The sequence below is a fragment of the Haliotis cracherodii genome, unplaced genomic scaffold (genome assembly GCF_022045235.1).
Source record: "Haliotis cracherodii isolate W230 unplaced genomic scaffold, xgHalCrac1.p SCAF_12, whole genome shotgun sequence".
Classification (NCBI taxonomy): domain Eukaryota; kingdom Metazoa; phylum Mollusca; class Gastropoda; order Lepetellida; family Haliotidae; genus Haliotis; species Haliotis cracherodii.
Window position 1 is genome coordinate 15,378,998 of NW_027266267.1, and position 19,220 is coordinate 15,398,217.

Consider the following 19,220-nt stretch of genomic DNA (forward strand, 5'->3'; position numbering starts at 1 on the left):
CAGCGAGCATGTAAGGGTTCTCATGACAGATACGGATAGTTTGTTTTATCAAATCTGGTCCCCCGTGGGTACTCCCGTTCGCGATCCTCAAGACTTTATGTTGGCTAACCCTCATATCTTTGACACCTCCAACTATCCCAAAGATCACCCACTTCATTCCATGGAAAGACACAAAGCCATCGGTCTGATGAAAGATGAAGTAGGTGGTTGTTCCATCAGAGAGTTTGTTGGACTTCGAGCCAAAAACTATAGTTTTATATTTAACAAAACTCTCAGTGAACGGGTCAAGAAACGCACTGCCAAAGGCATTCAAGAAACCTTTAAGGAAAAACACCTCCGTCACCACATGTTTAAAGAGTGTCTTTTCAATCACAAACAAAACATGGCCACTTATCATCAGATTCGATCCATTCACAACACCCTTTACACAGACAAAGTGACCAAATTGGCTTTAACACCTCAAGATGACAAGTGATACCTGTTGGCAGGTGGCATCGAATCTCGACCCTATGGATTTAATCCTATTTAGAACCTTTTGTAACCTGTTCATTTCAAGAAAACTTCTAAACAATTCCCTCTCATTAGTACAATAGGTGTCTAGCAAACACGGATGATATAGCACATGGAAACTTCATCCCTGTTTTCCTGATATGTGAAAAGGTATTTCTTATGCAAAATGTTTTTCACAAATGATGTAAAAAAAACCTTTAATTCACTTATCTTATCAAAGATAGATAACATTTTATTGCTGGTAAACTTCTGTATGCAAAAAAAAAATTGTCAGAAACTAAAGTTTATATAACAGACAGTAAAAACTTGTATGTTAGAAACTAAATGTATATGTCAGAAAACAAAACCTTGTATAACATAAACTAAAATTTGCATGACGAGGGAAAAAATTAATGAATAATTAACACATTTTTTTGTTTGCTCTTACAGGATGATTGGAAATCTCACGAGGTATCGATTCAGGTTGACTGGAAGCCAAGGAGAAGTGCTGAAGGAAGGGAGAATTCTGCAAAGAAGTCACCTTGTGGCTTGTCTTACCGGTTCTCGATGTCTAGAGAGAATGCTGAGACATCGGGTGAATTGAGCAGCAGAGACTATGCTTCACCGGGGACCCTTCTCTGTGACCAGCCAAGAAGTTGTTATTTCAAGACGGTGGCATCACAAAAGAAACCATAACCTGAAGAAACACATTCGTTCAGTGTTTGAATCTGTGATGGCATCTGTTTATGTGGATGAACTTCAGAGCAAAGTTAATGAATTGTGCAATAAAGACTGTTACGGATGTGAAGTCGATCATCCATCTCAACTCCATCATCCGTGTCTGATGATGGGTGCTGAAGAGGGGGTTGATATTTATTTTGATGATGCACTGTCAACAATGTCTCACAGGCTTATCCTCGAAAAGACAAGAGAGCAAATGACATCATCATCCAGACTTTTATTTTCACTCCTAAACACCAAATGCTATGAAAACGAACACTACTTGAACACTCATTTCTTTACTTTGAGTAGAAAAGAACGAGTAGAACATAAGCTGAGAGAGAAAATGAGAGACTTTTAGAATGTGACGATGATTTTATCACATTTACCTCATACTACTGTTTCTGCATCAAGAGACATGATTCTGATTAGCTCATGAGGAAGGGGAATAACTCTGATTGCTTTAATCCTCTCGGAGAAGACAGTGATGTCACACTAAAAAAACAACAATTTTTTATTATCTATTGTAATCCAAGACACAAGTGTCACTAATGTTTATAGTCCAAATTCTCATGGTAATAATTCAAGAAATTGATTCATGATATAATTTTAAAATAAAATCTATTTGTGTTTTCATTCGTGTATGTCTTTTCTTTGTTGATGTTATCGTGAAAGAAGAAAACAGAATGTTTTTATATTCATCATGAGAGAGTTTGAATAGAATGTAACCAATAGATCAAATTACACTTACACACATACACTTAGTCATCAACCCATGAGATGTTTTAAATTTAAATATTAATATAACCACGTCCAATCATCATAGGTGTTATTTTTTTAACACGTGATAAACTTAAAATCCTATCAACCAGTGAAGTTTAAATACTAAAATAGTGACATGCACAAAATCACGACTATATCACTCATTTCATCGTCTACCCTCAGAGACAGAAGTTGATGTAAAAATGTTGATGTAGAAATTCGTAAAAAACAGTGTACCATGTCGACAAGGTTTGTGCATTCTTTCTTAGTTCACTCAATCTATTTTTAATTAGTAATCACTACAATAGGTATAGCTTTATGATAAGTACTCTTGAGAAGCTGATGCATGCAAGACAATAAGCGAACAAAGAATTTCTTAATGCTGCTGCTGCTCAGCTATAACATGATATTGTCAATTTCTGAACCTCTTCATACTATCTTTTTAACAGAGTGGGAAGAAAAGACAAATCTACATTTTACTCCTGGAAGCAGGTCATGAAAATGCCGCACACCCTAAACGAGGCAGTCATTCATCAATCTCACGAATGGTTTCCAAATCGTGACGAATGCGTGAAAAACGCCAAGCGCAAGTTTCGAGACGATATCAACGTCACTAAGCGAATGATTATAAAAAAATCTTGCTGGGCACTCTCCGCGGACGAGGTCGCCATGGCGGAGACGATGAAACTCGTTGAAAACTTGTTGACTTTATGCTTCTGTCTTCAACTCACCAAGATGATCAAACGACTGTCTCGTGAATTGTGTTTCGGGTGCATGTTCGATGCAGAAGGTGAACGGGACCACACCTGCGATATGTCTGAACAACAACTGGTGGAGAAATACTTTAACATGACATTATCCGACGTAGACGATGGAGAGGTGCACGAGAGCTGGAGAAAACTGCTGCTAGAAGACCTGAGTTTTCGAGATGTGAGGGACTTTAACTTGGTCCCGTATCGATGCAAGGACTATCGTGACTCTCAATTTAAAACGTCTCCATGGAAGGAGGGATTGAAAGAACGCGTCGAGAAAATGTTAAAGTTAGACAAAAGAATGTGAAATGTTTTTTCTTGGGACTAATTGAATGAATGTTTTGTTTCTTTATTTTAATAATGATATTGATAATAAAAATCAATGTTGAAAATTTGTATTTTGTTTGTATTTCATCTTCAGTCACACATAGTGAGCGAGTGAGTGAGTGAGTTAGGGTTTAATGCCGTTTTCAACAATTGTTTTCCGTTATACCATGGCGGCAGGGTTTACGGCTGCAGGAGGAAAAGCCTGCATCACCAATGTGGTTATGTGATGCAGTGACACCTGTGAGCTTCGGCCTTGTACCTGCGAACAGACACACACACAGATGCACAACGACAACGATATAAAACGAAACATCATCCATTATATTCTATCATTACACGATGAGCTCTCGAGAGATAACTTCTGACAAAGTACTAGAAGATTATTATTTCACTCCCAGAAATCCGGGCGCGTGTTTGGGTCCGAGTAAACTCAAAAAGGTGTTGAAAGGTCAATTGAAAGTTCCAGCGAGCAGTGTCAGACGGTTTGTCAACAATCAAGATCCTTACAGTTTACACAAACCCGTCAGATACCGTTTCAAACGAATGAAAGTCAGAGTGAATTCCATCCACGAAATGTTTGACGTGGATTTGGCCGACCTGTCTAGGTTTACGAAGTGGAATGATGGTGTGAGATACTTGCTGGTGGCCATCGACATATTGAGCCGCTTTGCATTCGCCCTTCCGTTAGACAATAAGAAACCCGAAACCATCTTGAAAGCTTTCAAACACATCCTCGAACAGCGACGTCCCGGAAAGGTGAGAGTAGATGGCGGAAGTGAATTTAAGGGGGCGTTCAAGATGTATTTAGAAAAACAAAAGATAAAACTCACCATAGCTCGCAATGAAAACATCAAAAGTAATTACGTGGAACGTTTTAACAGAACACTGAAATCACTGATCACCAGATACATGACCCACAATAACACCAAACGTTATCTGGACGTTCTGACAGATTTAGTATCCAATTATAATCACACCCTTCATTCATCTCTCCCTCATCTCTCTCCTGCAGACGTCGATAAAAGCAACGAAGTGAAAGTGTGGGATCACCTCTATCTGGAACCTCTGAGAAAAGTCAAACCCAACATCAAGAAATACTTATTTAAAGTGGGCGACCTGGTTCGCATCTCATACCTCAGGAAACCTTCCACCAAGGAACTCGATCTCAAGTGGACGGAAGAACTGTTTAAAGTGGCTCAACGTTACAAGAAGCAAACGTTCCCTCAGTACAAGCTGAAAGATTTCCACGACGAACCCTTGACAGGTAGCTTTTACGCCAACGAACTACAGAAGGTCGAGAAAGAGGGTGATGTGCTGTGGCAAGTCGACAAAATTCTGAAAAGAAAAAAGGTGAAAGGCAAGACCCATGTTCTAGTGCGTTGGCTAGGGTGGCCCAGTTCCTTTGATTCCTACGTAGAAGAGAGCGAAATGAAAGACCTCTGATGATGGAAAAGTACATTTTTCTCAAAAGCTCCGACTCCAAAACAACCTCCTTTCCTGAGAATTCACCCTATCATTTTCGAGTCAAATTAAATCAAAGGTTAGTCTTTGACTGATTCTGGGTGGTGTCTTTCGTCGAGCTCAATTTTGGAAAGCTGGATCCGAAAAAAATCCCCAGTGGTGACCCCTACGTGGACGTGTTATGTAACTTATGTGACAGCTCGTTGGTAGGGGAAACTCAACTGGCCTTATTGAGACGCATCGATCTGAGACAGGGGCCTACCTATACGTTTGGTAGTGAATTTACCATTTGAGTCAAATTAAAAGAAACCGACAATATTGAGCTGTATTTAAAGTGGGGGAGTACCGCTACACCGTCATTCTTAACGGAAGAGACCTACGCCACACTTCACTTAAGACGTTATCCTTTTGTGGAGTAAACATGGATTCTTCGCGCCCATTGTATTTCCCCGACTACGCCAAGTTTAAACATTACTTTGACAAACACGCGACAAGGTCATCCTCCAGACTGGTTAATGGGAAGATGCAAAGGATGGTGATTCCAGTTCATCGACAGGCAACACAACAACAAAAGGCAGATCCTCCAACTAAGGTCACTCTCCAAATGACATCCGAATCCCAAAGCGAAGTAGAGAGAGCAGAAGCACACGGCAAAAGAGAAAAGGCTTTAAAACGCAAGGCGGGGGCTGAGTGCGTCACAACCAAGAAGATACGTCGAACTGACAACATCAACGCACCTTCCAAGACGGCTAAAGTGTTCAAGTGTACCCCAGTGAAAGAAAACGACATCTTTAGTTAAATCATGGAACGACAAAGAATTCGAGGAAATGGTTCCCGAATCGTTAAATCTTTTCACTCTGCCTCCCTATCAAACCAGCATTCAGAAACATTACTTCGTCAACGTGCGTCCTCTGAGCCAAATCAATGATTCCACGCCTTGGAATTTCACGTGTCCAATTCCGGAGGCGACTACGTCGATCTGAAGCGCAACCGTCTGCACCTCAATGTCAAAGTCACTCAAACGGACGGTAGAGCATTAGAAGAAGATGAAAACGTGGCCCCCGTGAATCTGTTTTTGCAGTCGCTCTTTTCTCAAGTCACGGTCTACCTGCAGAATCAGCTCGTGTCTTCCACCAACAACCATTACGCTTACAAAAGTATGATGAAGACCCTGTTGGAGTACGGAGCCGAGGCAAAGACCACTCAGTTGACAGCTCAGCTGTTCTACAAGGACGTAGCCGAACAAAACTCCGACCTGGAGAGCAGCGACGTCACTGGATCTATCAACAGCGGAATGTCATCGAGAGCCTCCTACATAGCAGACGGCAAAGTACTGACCATGTCGGGACCCATCTATGAAGATATCTTCGACATGAACCGTTACCTCCTGAACGAAGTGGACCTGACATTGAAGATGTACAGATCGAATCCTAAATTCTGCTTGATGAGCAGCGTGACCGAGCACGAATTCAAAGTTCAGATCTTGGATGCCTACCTGCAGGTGTGCAAAGTCAAAGTCAACCCCGCCCTGATCTTGGCTCACAACACGCTGTTCGAAAAGACGAACGCTCTCTACCCGTATACAAAAAAAGAGGTCAAGGTCACCAGCATCCCCACCACGCAGCAGACTCACTGCATAGACAACGTCTCTAACCCCGTGGCCAACAGATACGTCGTCGGATTGGTGGACAGTTCGAGTCTAAATGGCAGCTATACAGGCAACCCGTTTTATTTTAAGTCGTCCATGCTTAAAAAGATGACGTTGTACATCGATGGGGTCAGTGTTCCGGGTCAACCCACCGAAGCAGATGATGTCGCCTGTTACGTTAACATGCTAGACGGCATGGGTCTGTGGAAGGAAAACAAGGGAAACGCTATCACCAGAAGTGAATTTCTCTTGGGGAATGCCTTGTTCATCTTCGACATTGATAAAATGTGTGCAGATTCGGAGTACCTGAACCTGGTGAAATCTGGAAGTGTGAGGCTCGAACTTGAATTCAAATGGCCACTCATCACGACGCTGAGTGGGTCGTCTTGACTCAGAGGAATTCCATCATGGAAATCGACCAGGCTCGCAACGTGTTTGTCAAGTAACTTTCAATTCATCTAAAAGAAAAAAAGCAGAGACAATATGAAAGCCTCTCAGCTTTGGTGCGCCATACAGTGTGACCCGAGTTTACAATCTCATGTCATAGGTGTTTTTGCCAAAGATACTTTGCCCACTCTGACACCTGGCCAGCGTGCCAAAGATGTGGGACTCATTGTCAACACAGAGACTAGGACAGGAGAAGGTCGTCACTGGATCGCCATGTATTTCAAAGGGAATAAAGCAGAAATGTTCGATTCTTTATCAGAACGACCCGTGGATAAAGTATTCGATCACTATTTGAAGTCTGAGAATAGCTCCTCTTACACTCGCAATAGAAAGCAATTACAATCTTCAAACTCTGATACATGCGGATTTTTTACATTGTATTATCTGTTATGTAAATTCAAATCCAATTTACGCATGGATGATATTGTACAGCAGTTCGATACAAATGATCATTTAATCAACGATGAATACGTTTCCGCATTTGTTTGTCGCTATTTTAGATATTGTACAGATTCGTGTTCGCGCCATATTCGTGAGTCATGTACGAGATAATCATATGAAATGGGAATGTAGTTTGTGAAATGCTTTGTTTCATGCCTATATGCTGTGGTAGAAGTCAATAAAACATCAGTTTTAGTCCTCATTGTGTCATGTTGTGTATAAATACCTATGTGAGTAGTCTATCAAAAACAGTTCTATGGTAAAGAGTGACCATGACACATCATCACCATGGAAGAAGAAATGAAATGTCTGTTGCCTTTTCAAACCCCTACTACCATATCAGTGGTGGGCGGGTCATCGAGCGGTAAAACATTTTGGGTTGCACAACTGCTAAAAGAAGTCAATACCATGTTCGACCCAGCACCAAACCTCATTATTTACTGTTACGCTGTTTGGCAAGATGTGTACAGTGACATAGAGAGATCTGTCAACAACAACATTCGATTTCGGGATTCTCTACCAACAGAAGATGAACTAAAATCGTATTCTTTGGAGACTGACAAGAACTGTTTGCTGGTCGTCGATGATTATATGGAGCAAGTGTGTAAAAATCAGTTATTCTTACGTCTCTACAGTACTTTATCCCACCACCTCGGGATTTCCGTCATAAACATACAGCAATCGGCCTATCCCAAAGGAGAGTGTAATAGAGCCATGTCTTTAAACACTCATTACTTCGTGCTGTTGTCCAACCCACGTTCGGCACACGAATACAAAATTTTAGCATCACAAATATTTCCGGGTCAAGCGAAATATTTTTCGGATTCCTTCCAGGATGCTGTGAGTAGGAAAAAATACGGGTATCTCGTTATGGATGTGTCGCCCTATGCAGAAGAGAAATACGGACGTTTGCGTACGGGGATATTCCCAGGTGATGTGTGCACGGTGTACTTACCACAGTAAGGAAAAAACAACAACAGAAAACAAACCATTGCGCATGACATTGTTGATGTGTGACTAAGAAGTACAGATGTGCTATACCCTTTTGGTTCATTTCGCTTTCACCTCTCAAACAGAACAGAACTAAGGCTCGAAACACGATGGATGTATGTGGGAGGTTTGATGTCGATTCAGTTACAGACTGCGCAGAAATAACAGAGTGCAGTATAGCTGTGTACGGAGAAAAGTTTAGCGACAGACTGAAATCCTTCGCTATCTGGCCTCTTCAGATGAAGCAGTCTCCAAAATCCATGGCAGAGGCTGGATTTATATACACAGGACAAAACGACAGAGTCTACTGTTTCAAATGCAAAATTCGCGTACACCGATGGATACCAGAAGATGACCCGATGATGGAACACTTCAGACTGTCCCCTCGCTGTACCTATATCCACATGGTGTGCGAAGAACCCAAGGTCAACAAGGAAGGGTAGAAAAAAGAAATCTCTGTTGTTGTTTTTTTTTTTGGGGGGGGGGAGGATGCAATAAAACACTATTGGCAAGCATACACCTGTTCATTTGAGAGCGAGACAATCAAACAGTAAACACCATTATGAGTGAACTACTGGAGAAAAATTTAACTTTTCTACTGATGCTGGAACAAGCTAACACCAAGCAAAGAAAAGCTTTGCTGACGCATGCATCGCGTGAACAGTTTATGGGTGTTATCACTCTGTTATTCAACATTTTAAGAGGGAATATACACTTATTGGATGAGGATAAAATTCGACTGTCGCGTCACAAGAAGTGCATTCGATCCTTGGCCAGCAAGACAGTAAGTCGACGTGAAAAACGTGAGTTGATACTCGCACATCATTCTGTTCTCCCGGTTTGCATCAGAGCCTATCGAGCATACCTCTCGTTGTCAGCACAGTCGGAAGATAACGTTCATCATGAGCAAACCTTTGGTTCTTCTGACGAGGGAGACGTATCAAAGATTGATGACCAACCGAGAAGAACAGAATCCACAGACGACAGTGAATCAGACAGCGGAGGATCCTCAGACAGCGATTTCTAATAGACTTGACAATGATACGTCACTGCCTGTTACAGAGGGACAAACTGAAAGGAAGCTCATGCTTCAAGTTCCTGACCAGTTAATCGGAGACATTTCCTCTACGAAGACAATACGGAGGTTAATGGCTTTGTGGTTGTTCGTCAAAGAAAACATTCTGAGTGGGCACTTGAGTTTGAATAAACATTTACAAGTTGTGATGAGCAATGGAGATGTAATGCATAATTCAAACATTGTGGACTTGATTCGCTATGTCATCACGTCACCCCGTGTTCAAAGCAGACGGCATCCGGAGGGTTACCAGGAATTTTTGTAAACTTTTAAGACAATTAAACGTTCCAAAGCATTTCGTGAAAAGCAGACAAAAGGAAGACAAAAAAGAAAAGTGTGTAAAAGCCTTAGTTATCAAGCGTAAAGCAGTTGATGGTGTGCCCGGGAACGCTAAATCGAGAAGGTTAGAAGCTTTTTAATGCACATGAACATGTATATCCATATAGATGATGTACAAGTTGTCGATACAAATTATGCATAACATGAAATACATTGTTTGTGATAGTTTATGACAAACTAATGTTTACTTTTGATCAACATTGTTAACCTCTTGATGCTTTTCGTCAATTTTGAAAAAGGTTAGACTCTTTGTTTCTCAATGTATAATTTCATTGTGATAAATAAAATGTAGATCTCATTATTTTTTTCGGGTGTTGTTTTTAAAAATCCCCTTTCCTCGAGAACACTCCGTTACACAATGGTTGCAGTCTATTTCCAAATATGGGGACTGAAACAGGAGAAGAAGTTAACATTTGCTTGCACATGATTTTATTGCAGTTGCAAACTTCAATCCCAAGGTCATTTTGTTCTACAGTAAAACTCAAATCCCAAGGCATGTTGGTTCTACAGTAAAACAATGCAGTAAACATCCCATCACTTTGTATCAATGACATGTTACTGAGGGGTTAGATGCTTTACCATCATACTACATTGTCTTTGATTAAGATGGTTCCCGATGTCAATTTGCGTGTTAAATGTATGCAGTCTTCTATTTTCCAAGGATGGACAGTGATATACAAGGAGAAGTTTAAGTCTACATTGTTTATTCACCGATGACGTCGCAAGACGTACTAAAGTAACTTTAGAAAGAAAAGAAATATGGAATCTTTGTAGAAAATGGTCAGCGATATAAAATCATTGTTTACCATCCGTGTTGAATAAACTGTACTTGATGAAAGTTATTTTATTAAACCTACATTCATACATATGGACATTGAGCCGTAGGCATCAAGCCCTGGAGTCTGGATCCCGTCTTGTATTAACAGCAGCAGGTGTTGCGGCTATTGTATGCCCCCACGAATGTCAACTGCAGGGTTGCATACCTATTATGCTTAAACCACATCCAAACAACCACATCGTGCTTGCCCCTCCACCAAAAAACCCCAACAAAACAAAAACGTGTCTGACAGGTTCACATTTTTTTCACACAACACTTTCATAAATATGAACTCAGCACTCCCTATATCGGTATTGTGTTATTTGAAAACAACAACAACAACAAAAAGATTAAATAACCACAGCTAGAAACACCCCAGTTGGACTTGAGGTGATGCTATATAAATGAAATTTCAATTTTTAAAATTTCATCAGATTGCTAGATTTTATCAGACGATGGGTTTCACTTTAATTTTCAACGTGTCCACAACTAATTTCCAGTTCAGAATCGGGGAAAGATTCGTCTTCTGATCAAGTATTGGATTTTAACGTCTTAGAACAACTTAAAAACATCTTAATTTACTTTTTGACCGAACTTGATCTCTACGAGAACAGAACTTTCAACCTGTCGTACTGTGCCCAACTCACCTTAACAGTTGGCGGAATATTATTTAGTTTCGATAGAGAACAACGATCTCTATCGATTCAAAGTAGGAACTGTTCAGTTATTTCAATTTTGAAAGTTGCAAAATTAAGGAGGCCATGGAGCTCATTATTTTTCAGGTGAAGCTACCATCCAGTGTTTTGAATTCGGAAGCAATTTCAACATTTGTGCTAATGTAAGTATTACAAGTTAGCATATTTCTTGATATAATCTGTTAATTATAAAACTCGAAGTTTTCAACCATCAAAGAACTTGTCATTTTCAATTCTGTGCACAACTGACATTAACAATCAGTGGAACCCTTTTCATTTGCGATAGACAGTTGAAAACTCCATCAATACAGAATAGGAACTGTGGGCAAATTAAAGAATCCATTTTGTTTATCTGGTTGACTTAAAAACATCATTAGCCATGCGATCTTGGTGTTGACATATGAGCGTACACATCCTCGATATTATGTGAAAGTCCGCAATACTTGTTGATATGAGGATGTAAAATTTCACAAAAAATAGACATCAAATAATTCTTATTAAGTTCATATTGTGCTGTTCTGTTTACATACACAAAATAAGGGCGATGATATGTCACTTATTGCTGTCAGATCTCTTCACATCGACTCAAGATGTCATTAAGCCAGCAGCCAAAATAATGTATGGCATTGTTCTCTTGGGGAAATGCGTATGTGAGCAGAATAGTTCCTCCAATAAATGTCGATAAGTTAAACACAAGATGTAAGCATTTATGATTGTTTAAGCGCTTTTCTCTGGGATTCATACAACCCATATCAAGTTATGATTTAAACATATTTTATTCAGTAAATATTTAGTTAAGTCTCAAGTCTGACAGTCTGATCTTAACTGATTTCACGACCGGTCAGTTAAATTAAACTGTCAACAACTCGATTGCCTAGCAATATATTTACTTATCAAACGTAGTCATACACGAAAATGCTCTCAATTAATTTCCAATAATTATCAAATTGACTTCCAAGTTATCAGGCAACGACCATTCCGTTAGCTAGCTATCGCCGTATTATAATATGTATCTAGCAAACAATGGTTCAGTTTGAAGTTAAAACTATCATGAACTATTACACAATGATTTTTCAAATTCGTACTTTTCAGAGTTAAAGGATATGGTTGTAAATTTCACACAGGCGAATTGTTGTTTTTTCATATAATTAGTATTGTTCTATTACAAAATTAGATCTTGATATTCTTAGTATTCATCATGCCTTTATTGAATAGAATATGATAAAATTACACCAGTTTCTTATAAGTGAAAAATCTAAGAATGAACACACCCCACGTAGTGTGTTTAGAATCGTATGCCTAGACAAATTATTCGTTTAAAATATTTGCGTTATTCAATGTCAGTCAGACAGTTGGGTGTTGGCATCTAACAGTGTCGGGACAGTCATCTCGGCCAGCAGCTTAGGTTTTCATTGACAAAACGGGAGGGGTGTTTCAATTGTATTGGAATTACCGACCATTATTTATTGGATAAAATTCATTACGCGGTACGTGAATTTTGTCTCTCCATTCACGTGTATCACATGGCATGTGTATAGTAACTCATACCATATGTGAACTTTCTACAACGGAGTGGAGCTGTGGTAAAACAACCCCCCTCCATTCATAAGCAGGCTCACGATAAATGGCATGTGGTGACCTCAATTTCAGGAGGCTCTCTAGATGTCAGTATTTCACAAAACAGCGACACTGACAAAACAAGGTGTTATGTGTATAACATATACCAACTCATTCGGAGTGTTGTAAAATAAACCTCACTTGTTACCATATAAGCAATATGATCTACTGTTAGATGCGTCGATAACTGTGTACATAGTACACTAACTAAATATGGAAATATTACTATGCCCATTGAGCGTTGTAAAGAAAGTGATCATGTGACTCCCCCATCGAATATGTACTTGGTGAAGATTGCGTTGAATTGATCATCGGGTTATCTTCCTGACCATTGACAGAGGACACAATACACCAAACGATTAATCTTAAGGTTTTAAAAAGCTAATCATGCTAAATTCAGAATAGTCTAACTTTATCTCGAGTAATAGAAATTTATCATGACAAGAGTTAACTAACACTATGCAAAGATCACCTTTTTAAAACCTTAAGATTAATCGTAACTGTTTTGTCAAAAGAGATAAAAAAACAATATAAGAATACATTGATCGATGTCTTGACTTTATTAAACAGCACATGGGTAAAGGTAACTACATCACTATGTCTCTTCTTTACGATGGTTCTTCAATGGGACGCCATTTGTGGTGCACACATCCTGGAACAAAGGGAACATTGAATTTGTACATGTACTAAATGAGAATTCGTTGGATTCATTATAAGATAATAAACTCAATCAAGGTATTTTTTTCATACAAATGCATACATCATGCAGAAACAGACTATAACATCTACAGCCAAGAATCGCAATGCTAGTACCAAAAGGTTATGCGCCGCTCGCAAAGCAAAGTATAGTCTGTATCAGAAATCACTTTGTTACATTTCATAAAAAGTAAATTTTCATGAAATCACTTTGAGTATTCTATTTCTTGCTTTGTAAAATGTTTAACGAGTGATGTTTTATCAACAACAACAACAAAAAGAAGGATTGTATCTGATTTCTGTTGGGTTTTAAACTCTACAAATGAATTAGTAAAATAAGAATCTGTTTTAAGTTTAACTGTTAAATAATATGAATTATTTAGTCAAAAGCATGATGTACAAATGCATACATAACATTACAAAAATGCTTTACACAAATATGCATTAGAGGTAGACAGATGAGAAAGAAAGAAAAAAGATTTCAATGTAACTAATTACATATCAGTAAATAATTTGCAAAAATATTTAGATTAAAATTATTACTCACCTAAGACTGACTCTGACACAGCAGCACGTCATCTCCATTCTCCTCATTCATTCCCTCTTCAGTACACTTGAAGAATTTTATTCGGTTGAACATTCGATTGGATTCAGAGCGACCTTGTCCCTCGAAGATCAAATGATCACAAGTCCACCCAAGAGGGAAAACCGTCCCTCCTGTTGACACAGGTGTTTCCATTCAACAGAGCTGTTTGGTAAGTAAACAGGCGTGTCCGTTACAACCCAATATTCCTAACACGCCTCTGTTGACACAGCTGTTTCCGTTCAACACAGTTGTTTGCTCAGTCAACAGGCGTGTCCGTTACAACCCAATATTCCTAACACGCCCCTGTTGACACATCTGTTTCCGTTCAACACAGTTGTTTGCTCAGTCAACAGGCGTGTCCACTACAATCGAATATTCCTAACACGCCCCTGTTGACACAGCTGTTTTCGTTCAACACAGTTGTTTGCTCAGTCAACAGGCGTGTCCGCTTCAACCCATTGCACCTAACTCTTAACGCGTCAACCCTGTTGACACAGCTGTTTTCATTTACGAGATTTGTTTGGTAAGTAAACAGGCGTGTCCGCTTTAACCAATTTCACCTAACTCCTAACACGCCACTCCTGTTGACACAGCTGTTTCCATTCAACACAGTTGTTTGCTCAGTCAACAGGCGTGTCCGCTACAACCCAATACTCCCAACACGCCCTTGTCGACACAGCTGTTTTCGTTCAACACAGTTGTTTACTCAGTCAACAGGCGTGTCTGCTACAACCCAATATTCCTAACACGCCCCTGTTGCCACAGCTGTTTCTATTCACCAGATTGTTTAAGAACAAGAGTTTTATGCATTAAAACTGAAACACGCTTGTATTTTTTTTTTCGATGAAATAAACGTGAGACATGATATTTTTTTCATTGAAAAATGTTGACAAGTGACAGGATATCGTATACAATTTCTTGAAACTACGTTATTTCACTCTAATTTTTTTTCATGAAAAATGATTCATGGTAAGGGTTAAACGAGTATTTTTTCCATTGAAATAGGAAATTGAACCGACATTTTGAAAAAAAAAGAATCGAATTTTACAGTATTAAAACGTCATATACCAGACTGGCATACATTACAGTCTTAAACACACGGGTTTCGCGATACCGACTCTATATTTCTCCGAGCTGACCTCTAGCTAGGAGTCAAGACTGTTAACCCTTATTTTTATATATAGTTGTCATGGCAACTAAATGTTAAAAGGAACTTATAATAGGTAGCACTAGAAGAGTTAAGAACTGGACATGTGGTTTCTATGGAAATTCAACTCACACCCCTCTTTGCCACATGTGACAGTCATTACTACGTGAAATACATGCATTAATGGAATATGTCTAACAATGACATTCCTTTCCCCGTGAATCACATTTGAACCTCGTAGTAGCCACTTCCATATGGGGACACTCATTACTACGCTTTGTTCTCACTTAATGAAGGACTCATTAACACATTTCCTTCTTGCATTGGAACAACAGACCTCTCATTACTCTTTCTGACCTGTGACGTCATGATTATATTTGACAATGAATGAGTTATTGCACTTATGGATCAACATAGCCTGAGATGTGGAATGGGGCCTCATAGAACTGACTTGTAGGTCAGGCGCGAGATTCAAACCGAGGACATGTGACAGCCCGTGAGCGTTCATGGCAACGTCCGCCATCTTGTTTTTATACACGTGTTCTTCTACGTTTAACGAATGGTCAAGTAATTAATTGCATGATTGCATCCGGTCAGTTGACCCTTAATGAATGTAATTGAATATCGGGAGATGTTTCTACATGAACCTGTTCCTGGGCATTTTTTTAAATCCTACCACACATAGCCGGCCACCGAATGTGCACAGAGAAATGTCTTCAAAGCAAAAGGTTCAAATGTTCACCACATGTTCTCGCGCCAAAATGGTCTCACAATGACATTCCATTCCGTGTGAGTCAAGACCCAACCCAACCCCGGTCGTAGTAACATGTCCATATAGGGTCATTCATTACTATCCCGTGTTCTACGGTTAACGAATGGTCAAGTCATTAATTGCATGATTGCATGATGCATTTGGTCAGTTGACCCTTTATTAACCTAATTGACCTATGACGTCATTCATACATTTGCATATTACTGAGTTATTCTGCATATTAATGAGGCAATGACGTTGACAACACACCCCCCCCCCCCCCAGGTCAAGGTTATGTGACGTCATCAGTCACGTGAGGTTACTAGGTGCACTTGTGACGTCATCAAATGTTGATTTGTGGATGGATAGTTATCCAAAGTTATCTACTGACACTTTCACAACATGAAGAACGCACCACAGATTTACGTCGGAAATATCGTTAATTGCCATAGTTAACCACATCGAGTCGATAGCTAAAAGGAATATTCCCATCCGACTCAATGCTGAAAGAAGTGTGAAACAACGTACCTTTTCGCTGTACAAGGGAAGGATAACAACCTAAATCGTCTGCAAGCGATTTGTAACCACCATGATCTTTTGGATAATTCAAGGGCAGCTAATCTTAGTTTATACTCTAGAAAGGAGTGGTTTCCCTTTGTATAAGCCCGAAGAGTACAATCTGCCTTACCCAGTATATTAATGTTGTTGATTCGCTGAGCTCCCCCTATATTTATTTCAAGTCACATTCGTGCGATTTATTTTGTCTTAAGTTTATCATTAAAATAATCAAAAAATGAATACAAGTTGAAGAGCAAAATTGTACTAAAATCGAGTGGGAAGGGCACCGATGGTTTAAATATCTGACATTAAAAGAAAAAAATTACAAGTATTCATCAAACAAGCAAATACACATGATGAGACATTTGAAATTTGTGTAAAATATCCCATAAATTGCAAAAGTAAAATTCACACTTTTTAAAAAATATAATTAATACCCAGTGAATAATTATTAAACAACTGCTTTCTCGAAACATTATTTATTATTCTTATTTCCCGTCTATGCGTTTTTTAAATTTCCCGTCTTTCTGTGTTTTGAAAAGGTTGTCATGCGATCCTTTGTTATAGCAATGAAACGAACACATGAAGGCTATATTTAGGATTTTACGAAAAGCTCCCCCAAATAGATGACGATTATACATTTACGTGTAATGTTATTAGGACATATTATTGTTTTATTTTATTTTTTTATTTTCATAATAAGTATGTCACTAAATCTAGAGCCAAATTAACGAATGTATATATTCGTATTTGAATGAATTTATTCGTATTTCAATACTTTTATAAAACATGAGTAGGTATTTCTCTAGTTACAATATCAAACAATTCCGAAATCACCACAGTATCAAGGCCGAAAAAAATATATGCCATCATTCTAGCAATCGTTTCCTTCAAATAATTGGGCCCTTTCAACTGTGCAGTTGCGATCGGTTATAATAAATAACGCCCGGGGGCGTCTGGAAACGTCCGGGAGTGTCCGGGAGCGTCTGGAAGCGTCCGGGCAATGCCAGGGAAAGTCCGGGAGGATGATAGTAAATAATAAAATGTATTCTGTATAACTGTGTTCTTGTATTAATTATACAAAATAACATATAGCTGGAAAAAACATTACATACACCCCTATTCATATTAAATGGTGAATCTGCAAAGCAAATACAATTTGATTTTATTCGAACTGACGGTATTCGTAACGTGGGCTTTGAAGGATACAATCTAAATTTGCTTATGGAACATATTCCATAACTAATACTGAAAGACAGTCATTTTCAAAAGTTCATGCGTGGCCCCAGATGGCTCACTGAGTGTAAATCGTCCGGTACTATAGCGTCCGGGCAACGTCGGGGAGCATCTGGTGGGAGCGTCCGGGAGAATCACCATACAATTGTCCTATTCCACTTGCACAAACCGATCTTGACGCGATTGTAAGACGGCTTGGATTTAAGATCGCAATCTTAGCTAAGATTGAAATCGTCAACGGTGGAGGTACGAATATCTTAAACTCGGCTCCTGTCTACAGTTGTCTGCAAACGCGCAAAGCTTGCTGCGCATACAATAAGTGGAACCGGTTACGACACACAACACGCACCTCCCTCTATATGTTGTTATTACAGCAATTCCTAAAATCGTATTTGGTACGGTGATTCACCATTTAAAAAGAATAGTGGTGTATGTAATTATTTTCTTGCTATATGTTATTTTTTGCGATATTTGTTTAAGTAGTATTAGATAGTATTCAGGATTCAGAGGTGAGCAACGTGAAAAATTAGATGGTATTCGTGATTCAAGGGAGGAGGAGGTGGGCACCCTCATTAACGACACTTTATTATAATTAATACAAGAACACAATTTTAAACTTTATTATTTAGTATGTGGCAACGAGGATAAAAACTTCAAACTACGGAAATATTACGTGCAAGGATGAATTTTACAATTGGCCTTTGCTGATACACATTTTTATTCAGCAGTGCGGTTGTTGTTTTTTGCAAATGATAGTGGGACTGCTCGTGATCATCACAATGGTGGGCGTCATCGGTGAAGTTGGACAATTTGACAAAAATAAGGAAGAATGGTGGTCGTATGCAGAAAGAGTATTTCTGTTCTTTGATGCAGACGAAATTCCGAAAGAACGACGAGTGCCCGGATTTCTTTCCATGCTGGGCGGCAGAACATCTGCAGTGCTAAAATCAATAATTGACAAGACAACTGTATTCGAACAACACACCTACGAAATCGATTCCAGCCAGCAACAATGACTGCAAGAAGCATCCCTGGCCTTTGACGAATATCTTCACAAACCGTACGTCGCCGACTCAGATGTGCAGGGATTGTTGCCAGACGACCCATTTTGACCGGAAACCATCGTCAAGCACGTCTACAGTGGTGCAGACAGCGTCTCCGCTGGACGGCCATGCAATGGGGACAAGTTCTATTCACTGACGAGTCTCGTTTTCACCTCAGCCACAGCGATGGACGGATTCGAGTGTACCGACGTCGAGGTGAACGTTACGTCAATCATTGTGTCATGGAAGAAGATCGGTTCGGGAGCCGCAGCGTTATGGTATGGGGTGGGATTACAGCAAGACAGAGAACCCGTTTGATAGCGGTAGAAGGAAATCTCAATGGACAGCGCTACCGCGACGAGATCATCTGCCCTGTTGTTCTACCGTTTTTGCGTCGTCATGGCCCAGGCATTACCTTTCAACATGACAATGCCTGGCCTCATAATGCTCGACTTGTTCAGGATTCTCTTCTATAAAACAACGTGAATGTCATCCCCTGGCCGGCTCGCTCCCCTGATTGGGGAGTGACGTCATCACTATGCACCTGCAGTTAGTTAAGAATAAATGATTGTTCAGTTCAGACGTTGTCGCTTGATGTTCCTCCCAGCCTAGGTGCGGGTCGT

At 39.6% G+C, this 19,220-nt stretch overlaps 1 protein-coding gene and 1 pseudogene across 1 annotated transcript; both read left to right on the forward strand.

Annotated features, from left to right (window-relative positions):
• Nucleotides 1-346: 346 nt before the first annotated feature.
• LOC139457959 (uncharacterized) lies at nucleotides 347-1,570 on the forward strand (annotated as a pseudogene).
• A 4,103-nt stretch (nucleotides 1,571-5,673) lies between these two features.
• LOC139457080 (uncharacterized) lies at nucleotides 5,674-6,549 on the forward strand. Its single transcript, XM_071238522.1, has one exon. The coding sequence runs from the start codon at nucleotides 5,674-5,676 to the stop codon at nucleotides 6,547-6,549; it is 876 nt and encodes a 291-aa protein (XP_071094623.1).
• Nucleotides 6,550-19,220: the final 12,671 nt, after the last annotated feature.